Source organism: Rutidosis leptorrhynchoides, chromosome 2, assembly GCF_046630445.1.
Source record: "Rutidosis leptorrhynchoides isolate AG116_Rl617_1_P2 chromosome 2, CSIRO_AGI_Rlap_v1, whole genome shotgun sequence".
In the NCBI taxonomy this organism is placed as follows: Eukaryota; Viridiplantae; Streptophyta; class Magnoliopsida; order Asterales; family Asteraceae; genus Rutidosis; species Rutidosis leptorrhynchoides.
In genome coordinates this window covers 156,802,517-156,823,577 of record NC_092334.1, presented here as the reverse complement: position 1 = coordinate 156,823,577, position 21,061 = coordinate 156,802,517, and the positions used below count along the sequence as shown (strand labels likewise).

Genomic DNA, 21,061 nt, shown 5'->3' with positions numbered 1-21,061 from the left:
TTAAGGCCATTAAGCTGTATTTTGAATCCATTTTTAATATGTTTGAATATCAAAATGAAGTATTAAATGCAATCTCATATAAATTATTGATCGAGCATTTTAATCCATATCGCGAACAATACAAACATTTATTAACATTAACAACAATAACTATATGATAAACATAAATCACTAATATAGACATTTTAACTAACACCTAGAGCGCATTTAACCGTACACACAGATTATTCTGCTTTCAAACATACAGGTGATTCAGCGACCCCTTGAACTAATTCGTCTATAATTCTGTAGATATAAATTGGAACTGTTGTTGCTAGTAACAATTTGTGCTTAAAACATTGTTGGTCTGTTTTGAAGATACCAAAACATATGGCATTAAGAGCTCATACAGTTTTCTTAATCTTTTTAGTTTAATAAATAAGTATAAAAACTAACAGTTAAACACTTAAAAAATATATTAGGGTAAATGAAAGTGGAAATTATCTAAGTTGTAAAATCTACTAATGTTAGTGTTGGTTGTTCATATATAGTTTCTTAGGTTGGTTCTATTAGCAAAATTGTAGCTTTGGTTTTCTAGTAGTATTTTGTCTTATGCAATATTATTATTGTATAATATCTATGTGTCATTCATATGAGATGATGCATGAAACCCTCATTTCATGTGGTTTTAAGGTTAGTTAAATACGTAACTGGTTCCTTTTTTGTTGGGGTTTCATATACTTGTTTAGTTACAATTTTGAACTTACCATGGCAAAAAATGATCTCTAACACAATTTGTATCCAAGTAGAAAAGTTGATTAGTACTTTTCATTAATTTGCGGACCGATTTTTTTTGCAAGTATTCCATAATGGCCTTAATTCCGAGCAGTTCAAGTGTTGCGTTATCGCCCATTATTAGCTTAAAAGAGAACCTTACGCTGCCTACACGTGTATTTGGTCTGAATTTTGGAGTATTATCACAAGAATCGGTTAGGATGAGTGGTGTTTCTTATGCTAATAAGAAGGGTACCAATGTAGCTACGTGTGTGCAAGATGATCTTGAAGAGCTGAAACCATTTTGGGACGATGGTTATGGGACTCGAACCATGAGGGACTGCACCGAAATAGCCATGGATTTGATTAGGAATGATGGAGGGCCGCCTAGGTGGTTTTGTCCCATCGCATGTGGCAAATCATTAAAAGATTCACCACTTCTTTTGTATTTACCTGGTAATTGGTGTTATTGTGTTGCACAAATTGAAAAATTATGTGTGCATCTTTGTGACTTTGTCTGGTTACTACTTAACTCAAATTGATCAAAATATGTTTGAATCTGTCTTACTCGCTTAACAGTTACAGATTGTGTTTTCAATTAAGTTTCTAACATTACGTTTGTTAGGAATCGATGGGACTGGAGCCGGCCTTGTTGTGCATGAGAAAGCTCTTGGAAAGTGAGTTGCACTTGTTCTATAATTTTTTGTAATTAGTTATTTTGATATGTAAGAGAGAAATATTGTTTTTTTATTAACTGCGATTTTTATTGATGCCAGGGTTTTTCAAGTTCAATGCTTGCACATTCCAGTATGGGACCGAACACCTTTAGAAGGTTATCATATATCTTATCTTGCATTTATGCTGAACTATTTTTTATGTCGCTTGAAAGTTCATAGATAGCCCAGTGGTTGGGGCTCTGAGTTCCTTGCAAGAGGTCTCCGATTCGAATCCCGTATAGGGCAAATATTTAGTGATGGTCAGGGATGGGTTGGAAACAGCCAGGGAGTAATCCTGCTGGGCTGCGTACATCAGAGTATGGGGTCGGATTACTCACCCGAACAGGGAAAACCTTCTAACTTTTTTTTGAAAGTTCACAGAACTAGTATTTTATACGACCTTCAAAAAGTCTTATTCAAACACGTAAAGTTGCACCTGTTCCGTATCTAGTTAGCAAGTAATAATATGCATTTTGATCATCTTGAAGGTTTGCTTAGAATTGTTGAAGAAACTGTGATGAGTGAGCACAAATTGTCCCCAAATAAGCCAATTTATTTGCTGGGTGAGTGTTTTGGAGGAACGTTAGCACTTGCAGTAGCTGCTCGAAATCCTACAGTTGACTTAATACTTGTCCTTGCAAATCCAGGTAGGACTTTAATTTTTGTGTGTGTGGGTGATGCGAACTTTTACACATTTTATTTTAATTAATTCGACTACATTACTTTATGCATGTCAGTAGTAACTTTTATTGTATCGATTTCAGCAACATCGTATAATAGGTCAATGATGCAACATTTATCATCCCTCGTGACGGCCTTGCCTGAGGAACATTATGGGATGTTTCCTTATGCCATCAGTCCTCTTTTTGGTAGGTTTTATGTTTGATGTTTGACTGTTAATGCCTTTATTCTTGTAATAATATGTATCTGAATGGTAACAAAGTAGAGGAGCATTTTTTTACTTTCTCTTTATATTTCAGGTGATTATATAAGGATGTTAATGGTTAAGACATATGATGTAAATGATTTGCAATCTGTTTGGCAATTTCCTGGAAATATTTGTAAAGATTTACCACTTCTTTCTGTAAGAACCATCTTGATCAGCTTTTACATTTTTAGCAACATCAAAACCCATTTTAGTAGAGGAAATTTTAGGACTCTTTATATCCAGTTTTATATAGGGTCGTCTCAACAATTTAGTAGGCCCTGGGCGAAATAAATATGAACCCTCATACAAGTTTAATTTTTTATACATACTAAAAGATAATACTAAAATTTATATATTTGTTACTTACAATGCATTTAACAATTTAAAATTATAGTAATACAACTTTAATTGACAATTTTTAATTTAATTTAATTGCCTATTTTGAGAAAAATATATATTTAAATTTTTGGCCCTTCTAAATTTTTGGGCCCTGGGCTGTTGCCCATCTTGCTCCTGTCCAAAGACGTATAAAACTTTTATAATGTGTGCGTTGCAATCCGTTGCTCCAAACTAAGTGTTTGTTCGGTATAAACAAACCAAAAAAGCTTCTGAATGGTAAATGGGTCAAGGTTGCAGAACTCCGAAAAAATCTTCGCGTACTCGGTTAAAGGTTCGGGCCGAGTGATTGCTCAGTACTCAATCAACGGGGAATACTCGGCAAACAACCAGGATTACTCAGCCAAAGTTCGGGAAAACCAGTCAAAACTCGGTCAAAGTCAAACTTGGTCAACATCCTATTACTTACCCCTAGTACTCTCCGAGTTGCCGATTACTCTCTATAAAGTCGCGACCAAGTACCCCAAGTAGTGATTTTTGCAACCTTGAACGGGTAATGATTGCACATTTAGAAACTATGTGCATTGTCAAAGTATACACCCTTGGGACAGACAGGGTATTATTTTTGCTTCCGATAAGATAAATGGGTTCTATAAATGCCAAATCACCTCTATGTATACAAGAATTGAAGAAGTTTTCTATAAATTCATAAAGAATGACAATGAATTTACTTTACCAATTCTCAACTACTGCTTATGAAGGTCTATAAATTGAAGGGATGAGAATAGCTATGGTGGTTTGGAATATAAAATACAATTAATTAATTGATTGAGTGATGAATATAGATGTAACAGTTATGCTTAATTTAATTTTCCATGTCTTCATTTTATACGTTTCGCTAATAGGTGGTGGCTAGAGTATTACCAAAAGACACTCTTACATGGAGATTAAAGCTACTTAAATCAGCTGCTGATTATGCTAATTCTCGACTACATACTATTGTCGCTCAAGTATTAGTGCTTGCTAGGTTTCTTTCTTTCTTTCTTTCTTTTTCTTCGCCTTATGCAGATCATCATTTGTTTTTTCTTTATTATATATCCACTCCCTTGGTCCCATAGTTAATAGTTTCATTACATCTGTATTCATTTCAGTGGCAATGATAAACTCATGCCAAGCAAAGATGAAGCCCATAGGCTTTCAAGATTGATAAAACACTGCAATGTACGTGTGTTTGAAGATAACGGGCACACTATACTATTGGTACTGATATCTTCTACCGTTGGGTTTTTCTCGATAAATTGTTATTTTTAAAGCAATAATGTCATTTTTTTTCAGTGCAGGAGAATGGTGCTAACTTGCTTGCTACTATGAGATCTAATCAGATGTACCGCCGTTTTTCAAAGTTCGATATCTTCAAGGACTTTTTGCCTCCAAGTGATGAAGAGTTTAAAACCTCGCTAGTGGAAAAGTGGTAAGTAGTAGCAATGATCAGTACTTTTTGTTTACTAGTCCAGTTTTATTCCTTAATTTTTACATATATTTTTGTCGTACATAGGGATGAGCAAAAATCCTGAAAAACCGAAACCGAACCAGTACCGGTACCGAAAACCGTACCGACAGGAATTAGGTTTCGGTTCTTGGTTTTGGAAGAATTCGGTTTCGGTACCGGTTTGGTATGGGGAAACCGATTTTGGTACTGAATTATGAAAACTACATAGGTCTTCTTCATATTTCGGAACATAGCAGCAAATATATCGTTAAAACTTTTGTAAGCATAAATTCACTTTTGAGAGCATAACATATATTAAGAGATCCTTTAAGCCACCACACTTGCACAATCACAATTTTTAGATAGAAATTTAGCAACAATCAATTTGCCACGGGTTAATATCTCGTGAAACAAATATAAACGCACTATGTTACTCTGTATCTACTACTAGTCTACTGTCTACAATTAGCATTGTTGCAAACATAATATATGTGGATTGTTGCAAACATAATATATGTGGATCGTATATACATATATATGCACTAAACGTTATACAACTTTTTCAGATTAAATTTTCTTTATTGTTTATTTTTGCTTTTAATATCACCAATACAACCTCGTACTTTGACGGAAGAGCGTACTAAAACATAACGTATAGGGCAACTAGAATCTGAAACAAACATATGTTATGGCAAGTGTTGCCAATCCAAATTTGGTGCAACTAAAATTCGGTTCCATTCGCTATATATACCGAAAATACCGGTACCGAACCGGTACCGTTTTCTTAATTCGGTTCGGTATTCGGTTCTTGTTTTCAAAAAATTTCGGTTTCGGTATTTTCAGTTTCGGTACGGTATCCGTACTGATCTTTACCTCTTTTTGGTATAAAAGAACTTTACCTCTTTTTTCCTTGACTATTTGTGGAAATAGACTATTAAGTTGTGTATTGGAATTGTGGGAGTAAAAAGTAACTTACTGTTTTTTTTTTTTTTTTTTTTTTTTTTTTTTACTTTTAATATCGTATATGGTGATATCATGAAACCAATGAATGATGTGATATAGGTACTATCACCTTTACATAGATGCAGTAACGTTTTCAACGATGGAGGACGGAAAGATAGTGAGAGGTCTTGCAGGGATTCCAAATGAAGGCCCCGTACTAATTGTCGGGAATCACATGTTACTCGCATTTGATGTTTTCGCGCTTGTTGCTGAGTTTATGAGAGAAAAGAAAATCATGCTTCATGGTTTAACCCACCCGGAAATTTTTCATATCAATCCCGTCCTCAATTTTTTTATGATTCCCTTAACCGATCTACTTAAAGTCGGTGGAGCAATTCCTGTTTCTGGAAGAAACTTTTACACATCGTTACAAAGAAAGAAGCACATTTTACTTTACCCTGGTGGCATACGAGAGGCTATGCATCGTAAGGTGAATAATTTAGATACGTTCCTTACAAAGAATAACTCTGTTTTTGTTTTAGAGTACTAAATCACCTGCTTTTATGGTTACTTTTATTGGTTAAAACAGGGTGAAGCTGGCAAGTTGTTTTGGCCTGAAAAACAAGAATTTGTAAGAATGGCAGTGAGGTTTGGGGCGACTATTGTACCGTATGGAGGAGTTGGGGAGGATGACATATTAGACGTACGAACACACTCATTATCAATTTGTCATGGATATTTACTTTGTTGCAATTCGATTTTTGAAGTTGACTAAACTAGTTAAATCTTGAAGTTATCTTCTTGGTGTTCATAATCTGTTTTGTTTTGTTGACAGCTACACATTGATTATAATGACATGAAGCGAATTTTTTTCTTCGATTGGTTGGTGAATGAATATAACAAAGGTCGAACGAACTTGAGGTGAATTTACTTCACAATACTTGTGATTTTCTAGGTTGCAAAAATCTCTAGTCGGGAAATACTCGGTCAGGACTTTAGAGAATACTTGGCAACTCAGATGTTGATCAAGTTTGACTTTGACTAGTTTTGACCAAATTTAATTGTTTTTTCGAGTAATCCCGAGTTTTTTCCGAGTTTTAACCAATTTTTCGAGTAAAATCCGAGTTTTGACCGAGTTTGACCAAGTCTTGACCGTGTACTCCCAAGTTACAACCATCGAGTACTCGCCGAGTAATACGAGTTATAAAAAACTGATGTTTTTCATTTCAATGAGCTTGTAAACTATATTTAATAACCCAAACAGTACTCTAGACATCCATTTGGGTGGTATTACTACTATAGTTGCAGTCTTGTTGAAATTCACACAAATTTGGTTTTTACTGCATGCATTTTACGTATGAGCCTATGAGGACAAATAATGTATATTGTTTATGGATATTATCTATTGATATGCAGGGAGGGAATGAAAGGAGAGCTTGCAGATCAACCATTTCATATACCAATCTTTCTTCCTAAAATACCGGGTCGACTATACTTTAAGTTCGGGAAGCCTATAAGAACCAAAGGAATGGAAAATATGTCAAATGACAGAGATTTTTTGCGAAAATTATACTCACAAATAAAATGTGATGTTGAAAAGAATGTCGCTTATTTGTTAGAGAAGCGAGAGGAAGATCCTTGTCGAGGTGTTGTTGAAAGACTAGCGTGGCAAGCGGTATACGGGTCTCAAGATCAAGTTCCATCTTTTGAACCATGAATGTTCTGTAAGGATATTAGGACCCAAACAACACAAGTGATTCAACAAGATCACTCACCGATAGTAATTCTACAAGATTACTAACCCGCTTAATGAACGAAAGATTATAAATGCAAGAAATGTAAATCGACGCAAGAGATAACGTGGCTATATGCAATCGTTGTGATTGCTTTAGTCCACGAACCAACTAGAGAATTGTAACATCCCGTTTTCTTCATACGTGTCTTAAGGTACTTATTTAATCGTTAGAACGTTTATAATTCGCTTGTTTATGTGATTAAACGATTTAAAGTGTTAACTTGATGTATACGAGATATATTTATATATTACGTTTGAGAATGTATGCATGTATAAGTATATGCATGGGTTTTGATAGTGTTAAGTCATGTGAGACTTAAAGACGAAGTTTAAACGAATATAGGAAGCGTAAACGAGGTGTACAAGTCGAATAAATCGATAGTTGTGTTAAGTTGTCAAAATGGTCAGTTGTAGGCCATTGCCGCGCCGCGAGGTTCTTGGGCGCGCCGCGACGAATAAAGCAAATCAAAGTCAGGAGTGGATTAAGACAGCTCGAAAAATCAGTTAATTGCCGCGCCGTGACATATGGGGTCGCGCCGCGACCCACTGGGTGAACTGGTTCCGGTTTTAGCTTTTAAAAAAGAGGGAATCAAGAGTATTTTCGTCTTTTCGCGTGTAGATCTGATTGAGACTTTAAGTCTCAGCCACTTATCTCTTTTATTTCATTTCATTTCTCTTTTCTTTTGCTATTTTCTCTCAAAACACAAAACCCATTTAAATCCAAAGTGAGATTTGAGAGTAAAGATTTGAGATTCGATCACTACAAGAAATATGATTATATAAAACCCCCATAAGTGTCCTAAAATGTGCCATTTTAGGACCTTTCACTTGAAAGGACGCACAGAAATGACGTCTCCTATAAGACGGTTGTATAAAGTGAAAAGGGTCCTAAAACTCATATAAGATTATAAGACCTTTGTTTGAGTCATATAAACAAAATTGAAAGGGTCCTTATAGAGTGACATATTAGGGCACTTTATAATATTTTGAAATGCACAAAAGGGTCTTTAAAACACTATATGTGACACTAAATCTGTATTGTTAAACCATATTAGGACTCAAAAATAGTGTTCTAATATAAAGATAAACTATGTTAGTACCAATAAAAGGGTCCCAATATAAGTAGATGTTAATTTAGTACCACAAAAAGCGTCCTAACAAGTAATAGGAGCTTCAGCTAATTGGGCCTTTCTGGCCCGATTCGGCTAATTGGCCTTTTGGGTCCGGTTATGCTAATTGGGCCTTTTGGGTCTGGTTTTGCTAATTGGGCTTGTCGGGTCCAGTTATATAAAAAAATAAATATGAAATTAAACATAATTATATTTCAATAAATTGTTTTCAAAACATAAACAACACTAAACATAAAGAATTCTTAACATCATTAACCAACATTAAAGAGTGCTTCGAATAACATTTGACAAGAAAGTAAAATTAACGAAAGCAACGCATAAAGTCTTGAGTCGAACATGTATATTTTTTAATCCTCGCAAATAACCTACAAATAAATCATTCATGTATAAGCATAAATGTGTAACTAATATAAAAAATAATCTCATCACAAGTTTACATACCGAGATGAAAGGATAGTACCAGGGGGACCATATAACATTCCCTTGACATGCTTTACGCCCAACCTGAAGAACATAGATTCCCATTCCAATAAGTAAATTAATCGAAAATTTCATAATTAAAGTTAAGCAGCATGAAACAACAATATGACATTACTTGCTTGCCACATGTGCAGGGAAAACCCTGGACGCAAAAGCTCTTCTAAATATATCATCAAATTCATTGCTCAGACCACCGATACCAAGTGATTGAAGGTTAAACTCGTTGTGCTTAAATATGTTGCTGCTAGCAGCCTCACATTGGTTAAAAATCTATATATAAATAAAAGAACTTACAGAACATAGTAAAATAAACAGAAATACCATGAATTAGTAGTAAAAAGGTCCAAAAAACAGTTGCTCCGTATTAAATTCACAAACCTGCAAATACCACAATCGTCACAATGGAACAAACCCTTGTCAAGGTGCAAAATAATAATTAGATCAGTCATCAGTTAAATAATAATTAATAATAATAAATATTATCAAATTAAAAATACAAACATATAAATATTGTTCTGTTTCATACATCATCATCATAGAATTTGCAGATGTCACAAAAGTATTCGCCCATATTGACACCACAGTTTGTGCAGGTACGAGCTATTGAGAAAAGTGACACCGAATTATAGCAAACTGCTAGTAATACTTGAAATAATGACAATAAAGGAACACCAAGATTTAACGTGAAAAACCCCAATAGGGTAAAAACCATGGGCAAGGAAAGAAACGTTTCACTAATATGAATAATAGGAATTACACTTTTCTCTAATTACAAGGATAAGTACCAAGTTATATATCTCTTGTAATTAGGAGATTTATCACTTACTAATTCTCTATTAGACTACTAGAACACAAGAAGGAAGAATGTGTTAGGATGATTTGAATGTGTTTCTAATGATCTCTATTTATACTAGATGTAGAAGTGAATTGGTTTAGAAAATAATGGTGTAAGTTAGCCACCATGAAACAACTCCATTTGTGAATTCTAGTTTACCTAATTCAACATTGACCAACTCCAATTTATTTCAACAATCAACCACTTGAAGATTTGATTGAAGCTCAATCAATCTTCACACGATAATCCTTCCTTGCCAATGATGTGGCTTACGTTTCTACTAGGCCGCATGAGGAACGGCACCAAACAAACTTGTCACGGTTGATTGACTTTGTTAGAAAATCAGCTACATTGTCGTCAGTATGAATTTTCTGCATATCCACGGTTCCTTCTTCCACTTTCTCACGAACTGAAACAACCCAACCCGTACTCCGTACGATAATTTTTTTTTTTTTTTAAATATAATACACATTTACGCGCCAATTAAATATGTAACCTATTCCACACGATTCGTCAAAACATACTACGAGTTTAATGTTTACAAAAAGGCACAAGGGCCATTAACGAATGTGATACAAGTTTGACCAACAACAAATGATAGTTTACAATCCAAACGACACTCGAGCATGGTTTGGGGCTAAACTACCCAAAACGTTCGGCCACTTCAAAAGCTATCCCAAAAGCATCCCCTATCAACACAAACGGGAGACAACTAATCCAACCGTATGCCCTTACCCTTGTCCAAGCCAGAACCTATAAAATGGTAAACAACGAGAGGGTAAGCAACGCTTAGTGAGTGCAACAATTATACATACAAATATATAACCTATCCATTTGCATTCACAATACCAAATACCTCATACGAACTTGTAACTCAAATAGCACGTCAACATAAACATAACACCAACAAGTCGTACATTATCACGCCACTTCGTTAGCATATACTCAACTCAACATGTATATATAATATGCTAAACAAATCAACAATCTCAATATGGTTAACCAATAATGCTATGGTGCTACCGGCTCGTGGTTCACACCATACGCTCGAGTCATACTCTTTTATAGTGCTACCGGCTCGTGGTTCACACTCGATGCTACCGGCTCATGGTTCACATCTTAGTTTATAGTGCTACCGGCTCGTGGTTCACACTCGATGCTACCGGCTCGTGGTTCACATCTTAGTTTATAGTGCTACCGGCTCGTGGTTTACACTCGATGCTACCGGCTCGTGGTTCACATCCCAACCCACACATGTTATGGCACTACCGGCACGTGGTTCATACCATAACATTCACAAATAAACAAGCCATATACATGAATGCATAATTATTCCACTCACCTTGTCACAAGGGTGATGATTTAGCACTTCCGAGCTTCAACGCAATGTACCTAAATCATTAAGTGCACATTCAATTTCACAACTAGTGGGATTAACCACAATACTCCCACTTGAGCATTTAATGACCCAAATTGCATTAAATGACTCAACTACTCACAACTGCCCATAAATGGTCAAGTCTCGACTTTAATCACTAAGACTAGTGAATTAAAGTCTATTAACTTCAATTAACACAAAACTTAGGGTAATCCATACCCATTTCATCTAATTAGGTCAATTAGTACATTTTGACCCATTTTATATTACTTAGACTCACAATCAAGTCAAACTTACCCATTAACACTTCTTTCATAATTCTTAAAGTGCATTAGTGACTAACAACACCAATTGACACTTACAACCTCAAATCACAAGGTCAAAACCCTAGATTGTGGCTATTAGGGTTTCATTACAACAACATAACCCAAACTCACCAATTTTACCACCAAATGGGTCTTACAAATCTCTAGTACCCAAAACCCTAGTCATTAACCAATTAAAACTCAAAACTTAGAGTTAGAACTTACCAAGACTATCCACGCGTAGCTAGAGACACAAGGAACAACTTTAAATCTCACTCCTAGCTTTGATTCACAATTCTCCAACTCCAAATCTCAAGATTAAACTAAGTAGGTTTTGTGTTTTGGGAGAGAAATAGGAAAGAAAAAGGAAAAGGAAATGAAATAAATGAGTATGTGGTGGAGAGTTAAAGCTCCCATCAGATTCACATGTCAATTTACCATTTTGCCCCTTAAAAACCCTTAAAATGAGATAAATCCGACACCAGTTCAGTAGAACTGTCGCGGTGCGACACATAAAGGGAAATTAGACCCTTCTTAAACCAACTTCTGATCTAAATTTGCTTGTTATGCCGCGGCGCGGACCCAAATGTCGCGGCGCGGCCTAAGGCTAGAACTGGACAGCTCGACCAACTTAAACACTTTTCGATTTTATTTAATTTGTTCACTTAAATCCCGCTTCCTACTGTAGTGACCCGAACTTTTCCATGTTTATATATATTAATTGAGATTGATATTTACATGATTAAATGTTTCCAACATGTTAAGCAATCAAACTTGTTAAGACTTGATTAATTGAAATATGTTTCATATAGAGAATTGACCACCCAAGTTGATCGGTGATTCACGAACGTTAAAACTTGTAAAAACTATATGATGACATATATATGGATATATATATAGTTAACATGATACTATGATAAGAAAACATATCATAAAGTATATTAACAATGAACTACATATGTAAAAACAAGACTACTAACTTAATGATTTTTAAACGAGACATATATGTAACGATTATCGTTGTAAAGACATTTAATGTATATATATCATATTAAGAGATATTCATACATGATAATATCATGATAATATAATAATTTAAAATCTCATTTGATATTATAAACATTGGGTTAACAACATTTAACAAGATCGTTAACCTAAAGGTTTCAAAACAACACTTACATGTAACGACTAACGATGACTTAACGACTCAGTTAAAATGTATATACATGTAGTGTTTTAATATGTATTTATACACTTTTGAAAGACTTCAATACACTTATCAAAATACTTCTACTTAACAAAAATGCTTACAATTACATCCTCGTTCAGTTTCATCAACAATTCTACTCGTATGCACCCGTATTCGTACTCGTACAATACACAGCTTTTAGATGTATGTACTATTGGTATATACACTCCAATGATCAGCTCTTAGCAGCCCATGTGAGTCACCTAACACATGTGGGAACCATCATTTAGCAACTAGCATGAAATATCTCATAAAATTACAAAAATATGAGTAATCATTCATGACTTATTTACATGAAAACAAAATTACATATCCTTTATATCTAATCCATACACCAACGACCAAAAACACCTACAAACACTTTCATTCTTCAATTTTCTTCATCTAATTGATCTCTCTCAAGTTCTATCTTCAAGTTCTAAGTGTTCTTCATAAATTCCAAAAGTTCTAGTTTCATAAAATCAAGAATACTTTCAAGTTTGCTAGCTCACTTCCAATCTTGTAAGGTGATCATCCAACCTCAAGAAATCTTTGTTTCTTACAGTAGGTTATCATTCTAATACAAGGTAATAATCATATTCAAACTTTGGTTCAATTTCTATAACTATAACAATCTTATTTCAAGTGATGATCTTACTTGAACTTGTTTTCGTGTCATGATTCTGCTTCAAGAACTTCGAGCCATCCAAGGATCCATTGAAGCTAGATCCATTTTTCTCTTTTCCAGTAGGTTTATCCAAGGAAATTAAGGTAGTAATGATGTTCATAACATCATTCGATTCATACATATAAAGCTATCTTATTCGAAGGTTTAAACATGTAATCACTAGAACATAGTTTAGTTAATTCTAAACTTGTTCGCAAAAAAAAGTTAATCCTTCTAACTTGACTTTTAAAATCAACTAAACACATGTTCTATATCTATATGATATGCTAACTTAATGATTTAAAACCTGGAAACACGAAAAACACCGTAAAACCGGATTTACGCCGTCGTAGTAACACCGCGGGCTGTTTTGGGTTAGTTAATTAAAAACTATGATAAACTTTGATTTAAAAGTTGTTATTCTGAGAAAATGATTTTTATTATGAACATGAAACTATATCCAAAAATTATGGTTAAACTCAAAGTGGAAGTATGTTTTCTAAAATGGTCATCTAGACGTCGTTCTTTCGACTGAAATGGCTACCTTTACAAAAAAGACTTGTAACTTATTTTTCCGACTATAAACCTATACTTTTTCTGTTTAGATTCATAAAATAGAGTTCAATATGAAACCATAGCAATTTGATTCACTCAAAACGGATTTAAAATGAAGAAGTTATGGGTAAAACAAGATTGGATAATTTTTCTCATTTTAGCTACGTGAAAATTGGTAACAAATCTATTCCAACCATAACTTAATCAACTTGTATTGTATATTATGTAATCTTGAGATACCATAGACACGTATACAATGTTTCGACCTATCATGTCGACACATCTATATATATTTCGGAACAACCATAGACACTCTATATGTGAATGTTGGAGTTAGCTATACAGGGTTGAGGTTGATTCCAAAATATATATAGTTTGAGTTGTGATCAATACTGAGATACGTATACACTGGGTCGTGGATTGATTCAAGATAATATTTTATCGATTTATTTCTGTACATCTAACTGTGGACAACTAGTTATAGGTTACTAACGAGGACAGCTGACTTAATAAACTTAAAACATCAAAATATATTAAAAGTGTTGTAAATATATTTTGAACATACTTTAATATATATGTATATATTGTTATAGGTTCGTGAATCAACAGTGGCCAAGTCTTACTTCCCGACGAAGTAAAAATCTGTGAAAGTGAGTTATAGTCCCACTTTTAAAATCTAATATTTTTGGGATGAGAATACATGCAGGTTTTATAAATGATTTACAAAATAGACACAAGTACGTGAAACTACATTCTATGGTTGAATTATCGAAATCGAATATGCCCCTTTTTATTAAGTCTGGTAATCTAAGAATTAGGGAACAGACACCCTAATTGACGCGAATCCTAAAGATAGATCTATTGGGCCTAACAAACCCCATCCAAAGTACTGGATGCTTTAGTACTTCGAAATTTATATCATATCCGAAGGGTGTCCCGGAATGATGGGGATATTCTTATATATGCATCTTGTTATTGTCGGTTACCAGGTGTTCACCATATGAATGATTTTTATCTCTATGTATGGGATGTGTATTGAAATATGAAATCTTGTGGTCTATTGTTACGATTTGATATATATAGGTTAAACCTATAACTCACCAACATTTTTGTTGACGTTTAAAGCATGTTTATTCTCAGGTGAATATTAAGAGCTTCCGCTGTTGCATACAAAAATAAGGACAAGATTTGGAGTCCATGTTTGTATGATATTGTGTAAAAACTGCATTCAAGAAACTGATTTCGATGTAACATATTTGTATTGTAAACCATTATGTAATGGTCGTGTGTAAACAGGATATTTTAGATTATCATTATTTGATAATCTACGTAAAGCTTTTTAAACCTTTATTTATGAAATAAAGGTTATGGTTTGTTTTAAAAATGAATGCAGTCTTTGAAAAATGTCTCAAATAGAGGTCAAAACCTCGCAACGAAATCAATTAATATGGAACGTTTTTAATCAATAAGAACGGGACATTTCAGTTGGTATCCGAGCGTTGGTCTTAGAGAACCAGAAAATTTGCATTAGTGTGTCTTATCGAGTTTGTTAGGATGCATTAGTGAGTCTGGACTTCGACCGTGTTTTCTTTAAAAATGATTGCTTAACATTTTTGTTGGAAACTATATATTTTTAACATATGAATATTATGTGATATATTAATCTCTTAACGTGTTTGATATTATGTGATAGATGTCTACCTCTAGAACAAGTCCCATTGACTCACCTAATAATAATGAAGAGTCAAATGTAAATTGAAATGATTTGTGGACTGATTCACAAGTTCCCGAAGAGGAACCGGAAGAAGAGTCGGAACCGGAAGAAGAATCGGAACCGGAAGAAGAATCGGAACCGGATGAAGAAATAGAACCGGTGGGGGAAATAATAAAACGGTTAAGTAAAAGAAAATCCTCAACCAACCGACCAAAGTTAATTATGGTCAATGGTGTTTCCGCCAAGGAAGCAAAATATTGGGAGGATTACCAATTCTCCGATGAATCGGATTCCGACGAGAATTCTGATGATGTTATAGAAATTACCCCAACTGAATTTAAAAAGGCAAAAGAAAATAATAAGGGAAAGGGCATAAAAATAGAGAAATCTAATTCCAACCCCGATGAACTTTATATGTATCGTCAACCCCCGAAGTCCTTAAGTTGTAACAATGACCCGGGAACCTCTAAACCACCAGGTTTTTCTAAACCAATGTGGACAACGACGGCTCGTATTAGGGGAACATCATATATCCCTAGAAACTTGGCAAAACGAACCAAAACCGAAGAAGAAGAAACGAGCGAGTCGGAATAAGATAGTTGTATTCGTGTGGTGTAATATATGTAATATAGTGTTCTTATGCTTTATGATATATGTAAAAATTGCTTGTATTAATAAGTATTTTTTTTATGAATCTAACTCTTGTCTATTTTACAGTTTAAAAACACAAAATGGATAGACAACCCAATATTTTAAGAGACCTACCCGGAGACATGATTGATGAAATCTTGTCTAGAGTCGGCCAGAATTCTTCGGCACAACTATTTAAGGCGAGATCAGTTTGTAAGACATTCGAAGAACGTTCCAAGAATGTCTTGGTTTATAAGAGACTTTCGTTTGAAAGATGGGGGATATCACATTGGGAAACCCATAAGTTACGATGTGTTTACTTTGACGCATATATTGCGGGGAACCCAAATGCTATTTTACGCAACGGGTTAAGAAATTATTTTGACTCAATATATCCGAATATTGGACTTCGTGATTTAGAAAAAGCGGCTAACATGCAACATAAAGAAGCATGTTATGCTTACGGATTAGTAATGTTCGCTTCTCACCAAAGTGAGAACAAGAACATCGGGCTACAACTATTAAACAAAACGTTTCCACAAGTGACGGAGTCGGTAATTGGGGTAAGAAATGAGGTTTTTAGATTATTACGGGACTGTTGGACATTACGTAACCCTCGTCCCTTTGATGACGTTACAACACGATGTCTTATCAACGGCCATAACGGTTATGTTGCACAAGACCAAGGATGGGAAGTAGTCCTAGTAAAACCAGAATGCATGACTTGTTTCTGGACGTATGAATTACGTGTCTTTATTGCCTTTGCTGAACGACTTGTGTACTAGCTAGAATTGTCTTCACAACTATCTTGTATCAAAGTTATTGTGTGCTATATTTCATGCTTTATGTAAAATAAGCGGTATTGTAAGTTTGTAAAATATTGTATAAAAGTTTGAACGCGAAATATTATTATAATCAGTTTTTCATATAGAATTGTAGCAGTTGAATTGTATATTAGCTACTAAGTATGAACTTAACTGGTAGGTACTACCCGAATTTAAACTTATAAAACGCTAATATGAAGAAAAAGCTTTTATAAATGAGTTCATATTATGCTACGAAATACAATTAACTACTCTTAATATTCTGTATGATTAACTTGTTCCATTTAACTATTTTGAAGGAAATGGCACCGACTACTCGACACACCGTAAATATGAATGAAGAGGAATTCCGTACTTTTCTAGCTTCAAACATAGCCGCAGTACAGGCTGCGCTACATACCAACAATAACCTTGGATCTAGCAGTACAGGAAATCGTGTAGGATGCACCTACAAAGAATTCACTGCCTGCAAACCTTTGGAATTTGATGGAACCGAAGGACCGATCGGATTGAAACGGTGGACCAAGAAGGTTGAATCGGTGTTTGCCATAAGTAAGTGTACTGAAGAGGACAAAGTGAAGTACGCTACGCATACCTTCACAGGTTCTGCGTTAACATGGTGGAATACCTATCTAGAGCAAGTGGGACAAGATGATGCGTACGCACTACCGTGGTCAGCATTCAAGCACTTGATGAACGAGAAGTACCGTCCCAGAACCGAGGTCAATAAGCTCAAGACAGAACTTAGAGGGTTACGAACCCAAGGATTTGATATTACCACGTACGAAAGACGATTCACAGAATTGTGCCTATTGTGTCCGGGAGCATTCGAAGATGAGGAAGAGAAGATCGACGCGTTTGTGAAAGGATTACCGGAAAGAATCCAAGAAGATATAAGTTCACACGAGCCCGCCTCCATACAACAGGCATGTAGAATGGCTCACAAACTAGTGAACCAGATTGAAGAAAGAATTAAAGAACAGACTGCTGAAGAGGCCAATGTGAAGCAAGTCAAAAGAAAGTGGGAGGAAAACGGTGATAAGAATCACCAATACAACAACAACAGCAATTACAACAATAATCGCAACAATTATCCCAACAATCGCAACATCAATCGCAACTACAACAAACGGCCCAACAACAACAACAACAACAACAGCAACTACAACAATCATCCCAACAACAATAATAACCGCAACAACAACAACAATCAGAAGCAGCTATGCCAAAGGTGTGAAAAGAATCACTCGGGGTTCTGCACCAAATTTTGCAACAAGTGTAAAAGAAATGGTCATAGCGCGGCGAAGTGTGAGGTCTACGGACCAGGGGTTAATAGAACGAAAGGAACAAATGGTGTCGGAACGAGTAATAGCGGAGCAAGTAGTGTCGGAGCAAGTTATGCCAATGTAGTTTGTTATAAATGTGGAAAACCAGGCCACATTATTAGAAATTGCCCGAACCAGGAGAACACGAATGGACAAGGCCGTGGAAGAGTTTTCAATATTAATGCGGTAGAGGCACAGGAAGACCCGGAGCTTGTTACGGGTACGTTTCTTATTGACAATAAATCTGCTTACGTTTTATTTGATTCGGGTGCGGATAGAAGCTATATGAGTAGAGATTTTTGTGCTAAATTAAGTTGTCCATTGACGCCTTTGGATAGTAAATTTTTACTCGAATTAGCAAATGGTAAATTAATTTCAGCAGATAATATATGTCGGAATCGAGAAATTAAACTGGTTAGCGAAACATTTAAGATTGATTTGATACCAGTAGAGTTAGGGAGTTTTGATGTGATAATCGGTATGGACAGGTTGAAAGAAGTGAAAGCGGAGATCGTTTGTTACAAAAATGCAATTCGCATTATACGAGAAAAAGGAAAACCCTTAATGGTGTACGGAGAAAAGGGCAACACGAAGCTACATCTTATTAGTAATTTGAAGGCACAAAAACTAATAAGAAAAGGTTGCTATGCTGTTCTAGCACACGTCGAGAAAGTACAAACTGAAGAAAAGAGCATCAATGATGTTCCCATTGCAAAAGAATTTCCCGATGTATTTCCGAAAGAATTACCGGGATTACCCCCACATCGATCCGTTGAATTTCAAATAGATCTTGTACCAGGAGCTGCACCAATAGCTCGTGCTCCTTACAGACTCGCACCCAGCGAGATGAAAGAACTGCAAAGCCAATTACAAGAACTTTTAGAGCGTGGTTTCATTCGACCAAGCACATCACCGTGGGGAGCTCCTGTTTTGTTTGTCAAGAAGAAAGATGGTACATTCAGGTTGTGTATCGACTACCGAGAGTTGAACAAACTTACCATCAAGAACCGCTACCCACTACCGAGAATCGACGACTTATTTGATCAACTACAAGGCTCGTCTGTTTATTCAAAGATTGACTTACGTTCCGGGTATCATCAAATGCGGGTGAAAGAAGATGATATTCCAAAGACTGCTTTCAGAACACGTTACGGTCATTACGAGTTTATGGTCATGCCGTTTGGTTTAACTAATGCACCAGCTGTGTTCATGGACCTTATGAACCGAGTGTGTGGACCATACCTTGACAAGTTTGTCATTGTTTTCATTGATGACATACTTATTTACTCAAAGAATGACCAAGAACACGGTGAACATTTGAGAAAGGTGTTAGAAGTATTGAGGAAGGAAGAATTGTACGCTAAGTTTTCAAAGTGTGCATTTTGGTTGGAAGAAGTTCAATTCCTCGGTCACATAGTGAACAAAGAAGGTATTAAGGTGGATCCGGCAAAGATAGAAACTGTTGAAAAGTGGGAAACCCCGAAAACTCCGAAACACATACGCCAGTTTTTAGGACTAGCTGGTTACTACAGAAGGTTCATCCAAGACTTTTCCAGAATAGCAAAACCCTTGACTGCATTAACGCATAAAGGGAAGAAATTTGAATGGAATGATGAACAAGAGAAAGCATTTCAGTTATTGAAGAAAAAGCTAACTACGGCACCTATATTGTCATTGCCTGAAGGGAATGATGATTTTGTGATTTATTGTGATGCATCAAAGCAAGGTCTCGGTTGTGTATTAATGCAACGAACGAAGGTGATTGCTTATGCGTCTAGACAATTGAAGATTCACGAACAAAATTATACGACGCATGATTTGGAATTAGGCGCGGTTGTTTTTGCATTAAAGACTTGGAGGCACTACTTATATGGGGTCAAAAGTATTATATATACCGACCACAAAAGTCTTCAACACATATTTAATCAGAAACAACTGAATATGAGGCAGCGTAGGTGGATTGAATTATTGAATGATTACGACTTTGAGATTCGTTACCACCCGGGGAAGGCAAATGTGGTAGCCGATGCCTTGAGCAGGAAGGACAGAGAACCCATTCGAGTAAAATCTATGAATATAATGATTCATAATAACATTACTACTCAAATAAAGGAGGCGCAACAAGGAGTTTTAAAAGAGGGAAATTTAAAGGATGAAATACCCAAAGGATCGGAGAAGCATCTTAATATTCGGGAAGACGGAACCCGGTATAGGGCTGAAAGGATTTGGGTACCAAAATTTGGAGATATGAGAGAAATGGTACTTAGAGAAGCTCATAAAACCAGATACTCAATACATCCTGGAACGGGGAAGATGTACAAGGATCTCAAGAAACATTTTTGGTGGCCTGGTATGAAAGCCGATGTTGCTAAATACGTAGGAGAATGTTTGACGTGTTCTAAGGTCAAAGCTGAGCATCAGAAACCATCAGGTCTACTTCAACAACCCGAAATCCCGGAATGGAAATGGGAAAACATTACCATGGATTTCATCACTAAATTGCCAAGGACTGCAAGTGGTTTTGATACTATTTGGGTAATAGTTGATCGTCTCACCAAATCAGCACACTTCCTACCAATAAGAGAAGATGACAAGATGGAGAAGTTAGCACGACTGTATTTGAAGGAAGTCGTCTCCAGACATGGAATACCAATCTCTATTATCTCTGATAGGGATGGCAGATTTATTTCAAGATTCTGGCAGACATTACAGCAAGCATTAGGAACTCGTCTAGACATGAGTACTGCCTATCATCCACAAACTGATGGGCAGAGCGAAAGGACGATACAAACGCTTGAAGACATGCTACGAGCATGTGTTATTGATTTCGGAAACAGTTGGGATCGACATCTACCGTTAGCAGAATTTTCCTACAACAACAGCTACCATTCAAGCATTGAGATGGCGCCGTTTGAAGCACTTTATGGTAGAAAGTGCAGGTCTCCGATTTGTTGGAGTGAAGTGGGGGATAGACAGATTACGGGTCCGGAGATTATACAAGAAACTACCGAGAAGATCATCCAAATTCAAC

General features: G+C 35.7%; 1 protein-coding gene across 1 annotated transcript; it reads left to right on the top strand.

Annotated features, from left to right (window-relative positions):
- The first annotated feature begins 848 nt into the window (after nt 1–848).
- Nucleotides 849–6,898, top strand: LOC139891530 (phytyl ester synthase 1, chloroplastic-like). The gene is made up of 13 exons (XM_071874501.1): nt 849–1,209; nt 1,379–1,430; nt 1,530–1,585; nt 1,958–2,116; nt 2,234–2,338; nt 2,450–2,553; nt 3,639–3,760; nt 3,885–3,993; nt 4,074–4,204; nt 5,285–5,654; nt 5,754–5,867; nt 6,000–6,085; nt 6,581–6,898. Exons 1-13 carry the CDS (start codon nt 849–851, stop codon nt 6,879–6,881), a joined length of 2,070 nt encoding a protein of 689 aa, XP_071730602.1. The 3' UTR covers nt 6,882–6,898.
- The last annotated feature ends 14,163 nt before the right edge of the window (nt 6,899–21,061 follow it).

Coding starts and splice junctions, on each gene's coding strand:
- LOC139891530 (XM_071874501.1), top strand. CDS start 849: ATGGCCTTAATTCCGAGCAGTTCAAGTGTTGCGTTATCGCCCATTATT. Junction 1,431..1,529: donor CATGAGAAAGCTCTTGGAAA/GTGAGTTGCACT, acceptor TATTGATGCCAG/GGTTTTTCAAGTTCAATGCT. Junction 6,086..6,580: donor AAAGGTCGAACGAACTTGAG/GTGAATTTACTT, acceptor ATTGATATGCAG/GGAGGGAATGAAAGGAGAGC.